Genomic DNA, 16,351 nt, shown 5'->3' with positions numbered 1-16,351 from the left:
TTTAATAAAAGAACTAGATATTATCAGTTTGTACCACTGAATAAATATTAATTGCTTATGTTTTGTTATTTTTAAATTAAATATTTGATATAAAATATTTACAATATCTATCTTACAATTTCATATTAGTTACTAAATTTAAGTATAGTCAAATATATAGTTTGCATATTCATCTTTTAAAATGTTTGTTTAAAGTTACATAAATAATTTAAAATTCAATTTATTTTAGCTTCAATTTTTTTAAATATTGTTATTATATTTTTAGCTCACTGCTCTATTTAAACGTAAATATGACAAAGCCCCTAAATATTTTCCACACATAAGTCCACACATTAGTGTGCAGCATTATCCCTTCACGTTTACCTCTCAATAAAATATTTCCTCTTTGAAATCAGGATAAAAAAAGTAAATAGACAGTCTTTTTCGTAAATTGATTCTTCTGTAACTTTTATTTATAAAAAATCACTTCGACAATGGTACTATAAATCTTATAAATTATTTAATAATCAAACACTTCTTAATACAGTACATTCTAATTTGTAACACATTTTTCAGAACATTATGTTATATTTAATGTTCATTTTACAAAATATTCACAATATTATTATATAATGCCATGAAATATATATGAAATATTAAACGGTACATATATTGAACTATGATTTTAATATGAAACTTCATTTTCATTCCGTGAAATTGTTTTTGCATTATTTTTCATTATACTACTATATAAAAGCACAATAAAATTTACAATACACGTACAAAATATTTGTAAGATTGTTTTAAATTTTGACAGAAATTGAAATACTTTGCACCATATAATCATATTTCTTTTTATTTTAATTAAAGTACTTTAATTTAGGTTATTTTATTAATCAAGGTCAAAGAAGACGCATTTGACAAATGTACATTGAATTATCTTTTTATGTAAAATTGATTTTATATTTAGGCATAACAATAAAAACTTATAAAATTCAGTAAAAATAAAGTATTAAAAACATTTTTTAATATTACACATCAACAATATATTTTATCTAAAACATTTGTTATTAAAAAGTTCATAAACTCTTAAAAATTAAATAATCCTTGAACACCTATTTTTTTTTAGAATTTTTGAAATATATCAAGAAATCTAATAATATTTGATTTCAATTTTTATCCTTGATAAAAATAGAATTATTTTAATGTATGTAATAAGAAAACAGCTATAAAATAAGTGTATATTTAAAATAAATTTATTTATCTGTTATATTTATCTGGTACAGATAATAATTAACGAATGAAAAAATATTATACAAACAGTTATAAAAATAATTGATTAAAAATAGATTTTTCAAAAATTCTAAATTAATTTATATAAAGAAAGTGTAAGACTTTAAAGATGTTAAATTTGTAACAAAAAATAATAACCATAAGATATTTTACTAAATATCAAAATAATAATTACTAACGTTTGATTTATATTAGTTTTAGTTTAATAACATTCTTACGGAGATAATTTAATATTATTATTAATATTAAACAATGGTTGTAATAATAATGTTTTCTATATAGAATTTATTAAAATATATGAGTTAATATTGTAATGTAATAGAATTAGCAATAAATTATAAATGAAATTTTTTAATTTTAACACTAAATTAATAATGATAATAACAGTTAAGGATATTAATTTAATCATTTGAATTTCAGTATGGATATAATTATTATGCTAAGACCATTTATAATAGTATAAATATGAGGATATAAGTAGTCGATGTAATGGTTGATAAAAGATTTAAAATATTTCATTATTAGTATCGTTTAAAATTGTGTCAATGTATCTATTATTTTCAAGTAAGTTTAGAATTTTCTAAACTTTCAATATTATTTTTGTTTTTACAAAAATTAGTACCTACATAATGTAATAAATAATGGAATGATGTAATAATTATAGTTTACTTATATTAATTTGTTTGCGTTTTAAAAAAACATTACATACAGTATGGACTAAATATTCGAGAAGATAAGTTTATTGCTACTTACCTTCATAATTATTTTCTTAACATCTCGTACATTATATTTTGAAATGATAATATAGAACAAATGTATCCGAAAACCCTAATAACTTCTTTACATAAAATTGTATATTATTATAGTGTATTTCTAAATTATTATACTTAATATGATATGAAATATCTGTTATATTCAAAAAATGTTTTCAATTATTCAGTTATTTTCATTAGTCTTATTGGGACTAAACATTTTTAGAATTTAATTGTTTATCAGTAATGCCACAGTACCAAACAAATTGAAGGACATTTATGCGTATACATAAATTATTAAAATTTTTTATAAATTATTTATGTGGTAGTTATAAATATAAGCAATCGTGAAATAATGAAAAAAAAACTAAAAAATACAAAAGAATATCTTTTATTGCACCAGATTTTAATCAATATAAATTATCATAAACAATATCATTTTTATAATTATACAATGAATAGCACTGTTATAAGTAATTAAATATGAAAATTGTTAAAGCAATGCGACATCACTATTTATGCATAATTAAGTACTTTAATCGAATGTATCCATACAAGTTTATCATCACGAAATTACTTTGTTTTTAATTTGCATATTTACAGATATCAATTTTATACTATAATTAGAGATTGAAAAACAAAAGAAAAATATTTTTCAGTAAAAAGAAAAAATTATAACTAATCAACAATGTAGGAGTTTAAAAATTAATGGTCAAGATTAAAGCTCCTCAGAAAGAACAATAGGCGCTCTAGATCCAGCTTTCATATCCTTGACATCAATACTGATATCGTCTACTGGAGTCGATATGCGGTTTAGTTGATTTCCATTGATTTTAATATCATTGACAGAATGTGAGTGATCATGTGTACTTAAGAGTTTTTTTACAATGGAGTGATTATTATTAATTGGCTTTGAATTTGATTTTAAATTTTTTGATATAGAATCGGAATGAAAATTCGAATAACAAAATAATTTATCGGGACTAGAAATTTTATGTTTGTTTTGTTGTTCTTGTATTGGAGGTGGTTTCGAACTCGTATTAGAAGTTGAAATATTGACGGTAGTAAATATATTAGATTTAGAATTCGCTTTTGATTTTGAATTTATACAATTATGATTGATTGACTCAATGAGATGGAAATTGTTATGACTCAACTCTTTTAATGGAGTATCAGTAATTGTCGTTGTAGTAAAATTCTTTGACACGGAAGACACAAGATTCGTCAGTTGATTAGCTGATTGTGAACGAATGGCATGGCTACTTATTTTGTCTTTTATAGCTAATTGATATGCAACTTCAAATGCCTGACCAAGTGTTAGAATAATCTCGGTTGCTTGATCCTGGAAAATAAAATACATATATTTTCACTAAAAGTTGTATTCTACCACAATTATTTGAATAAATTTTGATTTAATTTTAATCTAATAAATAGAAATATAAATTATTATTCAAGATTATACAAATTAAGTTTTATACTGAAAACGAATGACTATTAATTTTTTTTTCATTTGTAACAATTTCATACTGTAAAAATTTTATTGTTATATTATTAATAAAACCAATTAAATATTTTTATTTAACTTTAATAAAGTATTTTCTTAAATACTTTTATAATTATTGAGTTTATAAAATATAATTTAAAACCAAAATGAAACTAGTTTTACAATAAAATTTAGTTTGTAAATTATTAGTATAGAATGGTTTTTGTATTATAAGAATGAAAACATGATTCGAATTATATTTTTATATGAAACTTATGATTATAAATTAAATTTTGTTTAATATATGTATTTTATTGAATATATTTAATGCATATTTAATAATATTTACCATTGTCAGTACGCAGAAAACATGACAAAAATGAGTTCTACTTATGTGATCTTTGGTAATATAAGCAAAATGTGTCAAATCATCTGCATCCTGACAAGCACAATGGATGTTTCGTATCTCGTGTTCACATATTGGCTCCTATATTTATGTAAAAATTCAAAAAGGAATTGTAAATTAATTCAAATATTTTTCAATAGTTATTAAAAAGTGTCAATAACTGTTAATGTAATCTTACATTAGTTAATGTATTAAGAAATCGAACGCCCCGATATGAAATCGATAAAGTGATATCTGGAGTACCTTTTGGGTCTCGATAAATCATTTTCAATTTTTGTATCGACTTTTTTGTTGACTCTGTTCCTCTTAATTCCTTCACAACCGTTGAACCCAAATACTAGACATAAACGATGAATAAGTTTTTAAAAAAGCATATAAATAACTATTTATACTAAATAACTAATTTAGTTGTAAAATCATTTTAATATTTTTGCGGTTTCTAGCTACTAAATATTATTGATATTTAATTATTTTTAATTTTTAATAGTTCAAATAATCTTCAAATAATTGATTTGAAATATATCAAATTATTAAATCGAAATAAATTAAAAATAATTTTTAATTTTTTAAATATTTGAATAAATTTCAGAAAATAAATTTAAAAAAATTAATTTATTAATAATCCAAAATCAAGTAAATTTAATATTAATATTAAATTGGTTAATTAACATGATACTTTTATGACGTTACACTTATTTAAATGTCAACTTTATTATTTGAATTCAATTTTATTATATCAGACATTAGATAAATTTTTCGTAATTACTTACATTGGCGATGTAAGTGACGCAACCAGTGACTAGATCATTGGGCTGATGTCTCCATTGAGTTTGAAGGGTCGATGGCACTCCGAACAGTAGTTCGGATGGTCCTCTAATTTCCAGATACTCAGATGTTTGTAAAGTTCCATTATGTATACTAAGCACCTGTGGTGGCTGAGGTGCAGGTCTATTCTTACGATGCTTTAATGTACTTGTTGCACTAACAGTTGTTCCGGTAACCGTGGTAACAGCTGTCGATTCTGATGTTGGCAAAATAAAATTACTTATGTTGTGCTCAGTATCAGGAAGTTTTTCACGAATTTCCTCTTTCAACTGTTGAATATTTGTATTCTGCAACGAATTTCGTGTTTCTTGATTTAATTTTTTGTTTTGTAATTCTGATTATAAACTATTGTTTATTTCATATATTATTTAAAAATTATTGTACAACTTTTTATTCTGGTTTAATATTCCGTAGGAAAAAAAATAGAAAAGATTTAACAATTCAATTGAAATTAATACCTGTACATCCATAAATTAACTAAATGAAATAATTAATAATTAAAAATATTCTTTGAAATCTCTGGAATAAATAAGATCCCATGCACTAAAACAGATAAATTTCATACTAGGTAAGAAAATATTATATTAATAGAGTGATAAAATATTTCAATATTTGTCCACATAATTATCAGAAATATAATAATGATGGTTCAGAAATAAATGAAGAAAAAAGTATCATAATAAAAGTTTTTAAACTTAATTATTTCAGTTCAATTATGAACATTTAGATTAATAGCGACATTACAAGAAAATTAAAAATGGTCAGTTGTTCCAAAATATGAAATAAATAAAATGAAAAAATCGTATTTCTCATTGACCAAATTTTGAATATATAATACATGGATTGCAACAATGAATATATAATATACAATAAATATTAGAAGTTGTATTTCCAAAAATGACATAATAAAATATAAAATTGATTCAGTCTTATAATAATACAACACTGTTTGTGTGTATAAAATATCAAATATGCTTAATTTAAAGTTTTTCTATTAAATTTAATTATAATTAAATAATTAAATAAACGAGTCCATAAAATAAAATAAATCATTATTGATTATATATTTACATATTTCTCGTAAATATAAACATAATTTAATTAAACAGATAATCATTCTATTTACTAAATGTGGACAAATTTTTTTGTTCTTTACAATATAGTCAATATGAAAAAATATCATGATTGATATAATAAATATAATAAAATATATGATATAATAATCATAAATCAAACACAGACATGCACACACATACAAACATTTAAATCATATAGTGTAATAAATAAAGTTCAAATAAAACTAAATAATAACAGTCTAAGATAAAAGTAACAAATAATAGTCCTTTTTATTATTAAAAATATAATTACGATATACGAATATTTATAAATACTTTACTACTAATAAAACAGTAGTGACGACAAGTAACATCTTATAATAAATTATTAAATGTCGAATGTATAAGTAATAAATTAATAAACAACTTTTCAAACAAATTTATGATTTCATAAATATAGAGTCTTAAAAATTTAATTATTAATTCGTTATTATACTTTAAAATAATATATATTGCTGTCAAGAAGAGTTTATTCATATTAAATGATGGAAAATATAGATGATTGAAACTATTTCAAACTTATAACACGCAGTGTAGTAAAAAAAGAAATTTTTATATTTTATAACAAATACAGAATTATAGATTTTATATTATTTTTATAAATATTTGTTTGAGTACAATATAAGTATGCTAAATTTCTTAATTTTCATATTAATGATAAATATTTATGTTAAATATTTTAATTATTATATTTCTTCAGTAATTGATTCAGTATGAATAATTAATTCAGTAAAAATAATTATTTTATTTTATTTATTAATAAAAATAACTTTATATTGTAAATATTAAAAAATACTTACCAAGGCATCAAGATCCTTGTTAAGATCCTCGAGATTAGGACCATTGTTATTGCCCATATGTGAAGCTGAATTTGACATATGATCACACTTAACTGAAGTTAAAATTCTTTTGCGATGTGCAGGTTTCTGTATTTCCAATACAGCTGCTAGCTCGACTTCCCAAACCCTACGGACTCGGTCCATATCCGTGTACAAGTGCCTCCTGAATAGTTCTGTATAATTATCCAGGTGTATAGATTTCAGCCAATCATCAACAGTTTGGGTTTTAACTACATCCGGTTGCTTTCCGACTTGGTTGTTAAGTAACATTACTGCATCCATTATAATAGAACATTCTTTTTCGCTGTTAATGCCCATCTCCTTTAAATCCTTCATGTCAATAACACCATTCTACGAATCAAGGAAAATCAAAATGATAAAGTTTTGTTAATAAATATTCTTGATATTAGCACATAAAAAGAATTATAAATATTGGAAAATTCTAAATAGAAAAAAAATATTTCGCGAAATATAGTTTTGCTTTATTTTATATTAACTCAGTAATCCATCTTAAATAAAAATATTTAATTATAATGAAAGTACAGTGTATTCATATTTTTAAGAAAAATTAATTATAAATATTAAATAACATATTATAACTAACTAATAATAAATATTCTGTAAATAAAATTTTAATATTTCTATAAATTATACTGAAAGTTAAAGGAACTACGAAATTTTTAATCTTCTACTAATATAAATATTCATTTATTGTAATTAATATATTTTTAAATCATTTACTATTTAAATTCTGTATGAAGTATATTATTTTCAATTATATATTTTATTTTTAAATTTAATATACTTACAATGAATTCTAAATCGTCGAATCCATAATTTATAAAAAGAGATTCATAGTCTGTTAAGTTCAATTGCGATAACCATTGACCTACCAATGTTAATGCACATGGACTACCTGTATCCGTATTTAAACCTATAAAAATATGAAACACTATTTTAAAATATTATCAAAATAATAAAACTCATTATCTAAAAATTAATAAGAAAATGACATTTAAATTATGGATATAAAAATGTAATTAAACATCTTCAAATATTGCACATGATTCCTTATCTAATCACGACTACTAAATAAAAATTTTTGAAAAACAGAATTAAGTTGAATTATATTAAAAAAAATGAGTTAAATAATTTTCTATTTAGTAAATGTAAGTTAGAATTAAAGTTGAACGTTTTTAAATAAATAAAAATAGTATGTCAATATTAAAATTTAATACATAAAGAAAGCATTACAATTACTTAAAATTTATTTATTAAAATATATAAATAATATTACGATTTAAATTAAAAAAAAATTTTTATATTATAATAATATTTTTTCAAAAAACTTTTGGATATTTATAATTTTGATGACTTACTTTACAAAATTATATGGAAGTCATGAGATGAGTTTCCTAATATAATAAATATACAAAGATAAAACAGATATGTAACTTATTTTCCAAAAGCGAAAATATATATTATAAACCTTTTTAATAATTATTATATTCCATACAATATTATTATATAAAATAAGAAAATTTTGCTTTCAACAATTAGATGTATGCTAACATATAAATAATTAGAAATGCAAAATATTCTAATTGAAAATATAATACAGACTTTGGATACATTCTTTTATGGACTCTGTTATCATAGAATTAATAACAAAGTAAATTATAAGAATTAAATAATATGCGTATCGCTCTGCAGGAGTGCAGTTTCATTTACCAAGTCTTGTTTCGAATTCCTTCTCAAGCTCATTGACAAAGATAGATTCACGAATAAGCCCTGTACCAAAGGAGGCCATGATCTCTGAAATCTTAGCCCACTCCTCTTGCTCATCAAAAGGGCTCATTAAGTTTAGCCTCGTCTCATCAGATTGCTCTCGACCTACAACTAGCTGGTAATTATCACTCTCGCTAGTCGTGGCAAGGTCTTGCTGATCCAGTCGCTGTTCACCAGTGACGTTGACGTCATTGCCCATCCCGTTGCCGCCGATAGCCGGCGAGTAGACCTTGCGCAGACGACGCAGGGTGCGTGGGCGTTCTAAAGCTGAGACGGAGCCCTTCAGTAGTCCTATAATATTTCCAATTATCCTTTCTTATATAGATAATGTATTAATTTTTATTATATTCGAAAATAGAAACAAGTAATTTTAAAACTGATTAGTTTTATCAATGACACATTTTGATAAAGTTTAAGTTAAAGATTATATTCGTACAAATTGTAGTGAGTTACAAATGATTTAATAAATAAAGTTATATATCATTTATTTAGATACTATAACATCTCTATGCTATAAATTATTTATTTTATATATAGATAATTAAATGCATGCATGTATATTTATATTTTCATATTCCAACATGATATATAACAATATACACCAATAATGACGATATTATTATCTATTTGTAAACATGAATTACCATTATTTTGAATTTATTTTTTGAATTAATGTAGAAAAATAAAATATATAAATACATGTATAAAAATAAATAAGAGTACATACAATGCATAATTTAATTATATATCGACAGATGTAACTATAGTTATTATAATACTGCTTATTTTCTTATATAAATACTATTATATACAAATGCTTATATATAAATTAAAAGTTACACGTTTCTTATAAAATAAACATTATATTATAATCACACTAATTGAAGTAAACTTCATTAAAAATAAAGAATAAATTAATATTTATCATAAGATCTATATTTTCACTTTCTGCATAATTGTCTACATTTTATTTGTATATATTGAATTACTAACAATTGTTTATATTATTCATTTTCAAATTAATACAACGAATAATACTTGGTAATAAGAACGTAAATAAAAATATACGTGAAGAATGTAAAATAAAAAAAATATTAACATTGAATTAATTACGTTATTTATAAGCATTTCCAAATATCTTTACAATTTTATAAGTGGAATAGTCACTTATCTATACTATTTTAATATAATAATATTTCCAATTACGTTGATTAATATAATTTTTAAAATGATAAAATCATTTTTCATAGTATTAAGATTAAAAAATATCGTGATAATTGCTGGAATTTTCAGATTTTTGACATTCAATAAAAGATATAATGTAATTATGATAAAAATCGAATATTTTATTAGGATTCGGTAAACCTAAATTCAAGAAAAACCATGAAAATCAGAGTAAAGCAAGACCTAAAACTAAGAATTTACAAATATATATTAAGCAAGCAACATAATACTTCTGATTAAAAAGTTATTATTTTGTGATCTATCAGAACTAATTTTTTTATAATTTTTCCCCTTATTTTTCATATTATATAATTGAATTCAAATATATATGAAATAAAATTATTAGTAATTTATAGCATAATACACAGTTTTTTTATAAAAAATTTATAAATACAAATTTCCTATATGATCTGAACAAAGACGTTAATAAAGATTTAACATGGATGAATACGTGTCATGCAGTTTACATATAAATTAGGTTTCAAGGTATATCAGTAATTCTTATAATCTAAATTTTTTTCAGCCTTCATATTTTAGTCATTGTAGTCATTTTCATAAATATATTTTTTTCGTATATGACCAATGAGTACAAAATAAAAAGCTAATGTTAATGAAAATTAAAAATAAAAAAAATATAAATGGAGATATAGAATTTTAAAGATTTGAGATCGAAAAACGTAACTAAGAAATTCTTATTACTTGAAGCTCCCTTATATTTTTAACCATTTATTAATGCACATTTTTTGCAAATTGCAAATTGTATGTATTATTTTTTAGTTTTTTCTTCAATATTATTCGTGATCTAATAAGGAAATGAAAATATAAAATCTCAGTGTAACGAATTTTTTTCTTAAACAGCAATTTGTTTATTGCTGATAAATTATTATTATTATCGTTAATGGTTTTCTTATTATTATTAGCATTTTTGTTATTATTATTAATTTATATGCTTTTTTATAAATACTTACCATATTTATATATGTAATATGTGAATAAAAATGAAGATTATTAAATACTTTCATTACTGTATATAAAATATATGTATATAAACTAATCATTAAATTGAAAATAAATAATACAATTCTTTTTTTCAATGCATTTTTATATGATAAAATTCTATGTAAATAGTTATTACAATATCAGCATTGTTGATTCAAAATAATATTAAAAAATTTGGTATCTTTACTTTAACCTAATTATTGTATGTATTTCTAAATTGAAAGAAAAATAATTTATTTAGTAGCTTATTATAAATTGAATTTAACGACATTATTAAATACTTGAAATATTTTAATATAAATAAAAATAATTTTTAAATATGTTTATTTCTTGACAATAAAAAATATATATAATAATACACAATTTAAAATTTACAACTGAACAAAAATAATAAATAAGTGTAATTTAAATAAAGATAGATTTAAATAAACTAGATTTAAATAAAGCTGGTGAATTTTTAATTTTCAACGTATATGAATATTTTTTAAATTTAGAACTCATATAAGTAAATAATTACTGAAATTTTAAATTTATACATTTATACATTTTTATATTTAATAGAATATTTTAAATACTACTGGAATATATACTTTACTGTATGGTTTTATCAAAATAACCATTTGAAATTAATACAAACAATACAATAAATTATAAACAATAATTTTATAATTCAGATCAATTTTTCACTTTTAATGTTTCTCTATATTACATCTAAATTGAAAAATATATTAATATAACATAAATATTATTTATTGATTAGGTAAAGTTTGATTAATAATGGTAAGACCAATTAAATTGTAAATTACTATTTTACGTTCTTAAAATTATGAATTTTAGAGTGGTATAATAAAGTGTATAGTTTGACCAATTTAGATTATCATTAAAATAACATTGTTAATTTATGTAATTATGTCTTGTATTTAGTTCCTTGAATAAACTTTTTAATGAATTAAATATATATTCAAACTCAAAGTTATATGGTTATATAGTCATATCTCTGGAAATTATAAATTATAAATACAATATATTATTTAAATTTATAAAACTGTAATATTATTAAAAATATGATTTTAATATATTATGTAAATAATAAAATGCAGATATAATAAATTTAGAATGAAATTAAAAATTTTTATTTTTAATATGTTCCAAGAGAAAATGAGATTTTTCTACATTTAAATGAATATCTTAATATTTGTGTTATAAACTTTATATAATTAATTTATGTATTCATTTATTTATGTATATAGATGATTAAAATATTAACATAATTATTTTTTTGTAAATTACTAAATTTTAATAAATTAGTGGATCGGGGCGAAATATATAAATTTTCTAGAATAATAATCAATTTCATATAATGTAGTAATAATAATTTTCTACTAACTTCAGTTTGTTTGGTTATCGTGGATAAACGCGCGATAATAACATCGGATATATTTAATCTTATATTAGCATGGAATAAAATTAAAACTTTATTAATACTTATACAAATATTTATATATAAATTAAATTATATACATAAATTATTATAGTACTTCCTTATATAATTGTTATTCACTTTATTTTATAAGTTATATATTTTATACTAATTATAAATTGTGAAAAAACTTAATGTAATTTCATGTAGAACTTATGTAAATAAATAGTTACATAATAGATAATTAAAATTTATAAATAAAAAATTATAGAAGTAAATACTATAATAATTTGAATATGTAATTTAATGTATATAATTAAGTATATATAAGTATTAATAAAGCATAAACAATAGAAAAAAATTTGTAAGTTATAAATACGAGATTATTTTTGAATCTGGAAATACACTGATTTTTTAATAAATATTTTTAATAAATTCATAATCATTACTTTACATTATTCGAATTTTTATTATGTCAATTACTGATTAGCCCTCAAAGAATTATTTGCAGTTTCTAAAATAGCATATATAAAGTAAATTACTACATTTATAGCGATCCCGTTGTCTATTCTCTTTCTTTCCCTTGATAGCCACATTTTGAATTTCTTAGTTTAAGTGTGGACGATAGATTACCTTGTTATCTTTAAATATTATATATTATATCTTACTTTATCAATACAGTGATTTTACTATTTGTTTTTAAAAATTATACTTAATATTTAACTAGGAATTAAATTATTTAATTTGTTTTTCTTATAAGTTTTTTAAACTGTTTATTAGCATGTAAATTAATAAATTGTAATGTGTTTATATTAATCAGAAATTTTTACTAGAAAAATCTAATGATTATTTGATAATAGTAATTCTCATTTTTTTTAGAAATTAATGGTTTTATGAAATAAACAACAAATTATTTTAATAGAAATATACAATAATATTTCACATAATTAATGAACATTCATAGAATAAGTTATATAATGTAAAGAATAATTATTTAAGTATTTAAATAAGAAAATAATTAATATGAACAATTTCGATTTTAATTTATTAGTAATTCAAAAAGTCTCATTTATCGAATATTTGAAAAAGTTGCAATTAAATTCTATAACTGAAACTTGCATTTTTCCATAACTTATTTGATTCTCTTCAACTAAATTATAATACGTAAAATATTACTTATGAAAATAAAAAATTTTATTTATAAAACAAAAAATATTGTTTTACAATAAAAATTAAAAAATTAGTTAAGTATTTTATAATAATTATTATTATATATATTAGTAATTATAATTATTTTTATTTTCACTAATTTTCTTTAAAGAAATTTTACGAATATTTCAAAGTACGTTACTCTATACTCAGAATATAAGCTGTATATTATATTTCAAAATTATTTATTCAATAATTCTTATTACATTATAGTTTTCTAAATTATACTAACGTTTGTTAGCCAATCTAATGCTGGATAGACCAGTGCCAGTTAATTAAAGAAATTCTATATGCTAAGAAAAATAGTAAGTATGTATCGTAAAATATACCCTAAAATTTTGCGGAATAATATTACTAAATAAATAATTTAAAAAACCATAGTTTATAAGTAATTTAGTTTCGAATCATATTTTATGTAAGACCTTTAACAATAAATATTAACATAATTATAAATATGAAAAAGAAAGAATTCAGATCTGCAAATTGTATTTTTAATATTTAGCAATTGTTTTATTAAATATTTTATCAAATATTTTCTCAACAATAGTTAGAAAGTAAATAACCTTATAAATATAAATAATTTATATGTAGACGGTCATAATAAATTATTATGATGAATTATAATAATTAATACTTATTTTGGAATCAATTTTTAGTTCATTTTCTAAAATTTAATTAATATAAAATAACCATCCTTTCTTTGACGCATGAATTTAATGAACAGTACATTGATTTAGCAACTATATAATTAAATGTTAAAGTCTATTTTCTTTTGGTGCCATACAAGAACACTTGTTCATAGAAGCGACACGCTAATCTGCAAACGCGAAATAAAATTTGTAATTTTATTTATGTACAATGTGAATTTAATGTTTAAGTTAAAAGATTATATATGGTAAAATCTTAATTAATTGTATTTGTATCATTTTATCGTATTATTAAATATAGCCTATTCAAAAATATGTTTTCATAACATTTTTTGTTCTTATTTTGTACAAAATATATTTTTATATTTAATATTCTTCAACATATAATATATTTCTGTACAAAATAACTTTGAATTAAATATACATTATTTAATAATTCAATTATATTTTTGTAACTGACCTATATCTCTATGTATTCGAATAAATATTATTGACAATAATAAAAATATTGTAGAATATTATTATATATACTATAATTATTTTTTGTAACCTGATTTGTATCTAAAATAAATGAAAACATTAAATAATAATTTTAGTAAGTTTATAAAGTATACTATATGTTAGACAAATTATCATACTATTTTGAAATTAAAATATATTTAATATTCTTAATTTGATGATTATTCAGTTAAAATGTATTTTATTATAAATTATATTGTCTAGAATATTGTTTTTTAATTAAATAGAATGATTTCAAAAGTTTATTAAATTACTTGTATTACAACTAGTTATATGATTTATACAATTCTTTAATTCTATCAATACGCCATTGATATAAGTTTGTAAACCCAATTATAATGGAAGTTCTAATTATATTAAATCAATTATGATTTTTAAAAATTTATAGTTGATGAATTTTAAAACTTTTGTAAAGCTGGATTTAAAAAAATTTAATTTTTATGGCAACAAATACTATAAATACTAAAAAAACTTATATTAAAAGATATAAAGGAGTCATAAAAATAGCACTTGAAATTATAAGATATTTATTTAATCATAAAATGGGGCTAAAGATGAGTCAAATTTGTCTTAATCTCATTTTACTTATATCAATGATAAAAGAAACTCAACTCAACACAGGCGTTTACATGTTAAACATACATGCACTACATACCAACCTAAACTTTATATTACGTGCCGGCGTACATATGCCATCATCAAGTACCTGATCTTGCTTCCGAATTCAGTCCTACTATATATTATTTTATATCCAGTAACGAAGAATGAAAGAAACTCGAGAACTGAAAAGCGCTACGCAATGCTTATTCGAAGACATGAAAGAGACGGGAGCAGAGAGACTTACCAGCATAATGCCGTTGGGCTGCTACACAGCAAATCTCCCGTACAGTATTCCAAAGTGTATAGAAATCTTCAGTCAAACTGCACCGAGAAGACAAGAGATCGAAAAAGTAGCTCTCGAAGAAGATCACCTTATTTATAGTTTATTCCGAGCAATAGTCTCATTCCAAGAGGCGTATACACACGCGCTGATGATTTAAAGAATGAGACGACTAATTCAAGAGTGAGCACGTTCCGGACTATCACTGGCAACCGTCGGTCGTGTGGAGGCGCGTCGGAGTCGAAGACCGAGGAGGAGGAGAGATCAGGCGATGAGGAGACGTGGCGCTATGACGAGTAAGACCACACAAAATAAAGAGGTTCCTCGACTTGGTTTATAATTCGCAAACGTCAATAGATAGCGTTGCAAGAGTAGAAGAAAAATGGGCCTCAATCCTTCTCACGCACATTCAACTATAGTTCACAGCCGGACTTTTATCTATCTTTTTCTTTCCCTTTTATACATAAATGTTTAGCCGAATTAGATAGATACAAAGAGAGGTTCATAGCAATAAACTACTTAGATGTATGATAATCAATATCTCAAAAAGCTTTTATGATATAAAAATAAAAATTTTTCCTAAAAATATTTTATCGATAATTTTATTTTCACATATTTTTTATATATCATCGTATTAATTATAATTTAAAAAATGAATAAATTTTATTATTAAAATGTATACACGTTTAAATTAAAAATAATTTATTATATAAAATTTGTTAATAATAATAAATTTAAATAAATAAGAAACATATTAATTGCTTATTTAAACTATTAATACATTTTAGAAATAAATAATACGATTAACTGTGCATGATTATATGTGAATATACTCATATTCCAAATTGCAAATGAAAAACGTTTCTCAATAAAATTAGGTATTAATTAAAATTTCATTAGGAATTTTGTTTATATACGTTCTTCTTATGTAATTAAGAAAAGAATAACAGAAAATCATAAGCGTAATTAATGC

At 21.4% G+C, this 16,351-nt stretch overlaps 1 protein-coding gene across 1 annotated transcript; it reads right to left on the bottom strand.

Moving 5' to 3' along the window:
- Window positions 1–2,742: 2,742 nt before the first annotated feature.
- Window positions 2,743–15,474, bottom strand: LOC105363525 (ankyrin repeat and sterile alpha motif domain-containing protein 1B-like). The gene is made up of 9 exons (XM_011501256.1): window positions 15,343–15,474; window positions 8,424–8,771; window positions 7,502–7,626; window positions 6,654–7,043; window positions 4,684–5,025; window positions 4,092–4,250; window positions 3,857–3,994; window positions 3,152–3,366; window positions 2,743–2,893 (listed from the first exon to the last, which is right to left on the bottom strand). The coding sequence occupies exons 2-9, from the start codon at window positions 8,677–8,679 to the stop codon at window positions 2,743–2,745; spliced, it is 1,776 nt and encodes a 591-aa protein (XP_011499558.1). The 5' UTR covers window positions 8,680–8,771; window positions 15,343–15,474.
- Window positions 15,475–16,351: the final 877 nt, after the last annotated feature.

The sequence above is a fragment of the Ceratosolen solmsi genome, unplaced genomic scaffold (assembly GCF_000503995.2).
Source record: "Ceratosolen solmsi marchali unplaced genomic scaffold, CerSol_1.0 scaffold57, whole genome shotgun sequence".
Taxonomy (NCBI): Eukaryota; Metazoa; Arthropoda; class Insecta; order Hymenoptera; family Agaonidae; genus Ceratosolen; species Ceratosolen solmsi.
The sequence above is the reverse complement of the archived record's forward strand: the minus strand, read 5'-3'. Positions and strand labels throughout refer to the sequence as shown.

What these genes read in the sequence shown, in the direction of transcription:
- LOC105363525 (XM_011501256.1), bottom strand. Translation starts at nt 8,679, where the DNA reads ATGGGCAATGACGTCAACGTCACTGGTGAACAGCGACTGGATCAGCAA. An exon ending in ACAAGGATCTTGATGCCTTG is followed by an intron (nt 5,026 to 6,653) that starts GTAAGTATTTTT and finishes AATTCGTTGCAG; the next exon opens with AATACAAATATTCAACAGTT. An exon ending in TTCTTAATACATTAACTAAT is followed by an intron (nt 3,995 to 4,091) that starts GTAAGATTACAT and finishes ACATAAATATAG; the next exon opens with GAGCCAATATGTGAACACGA.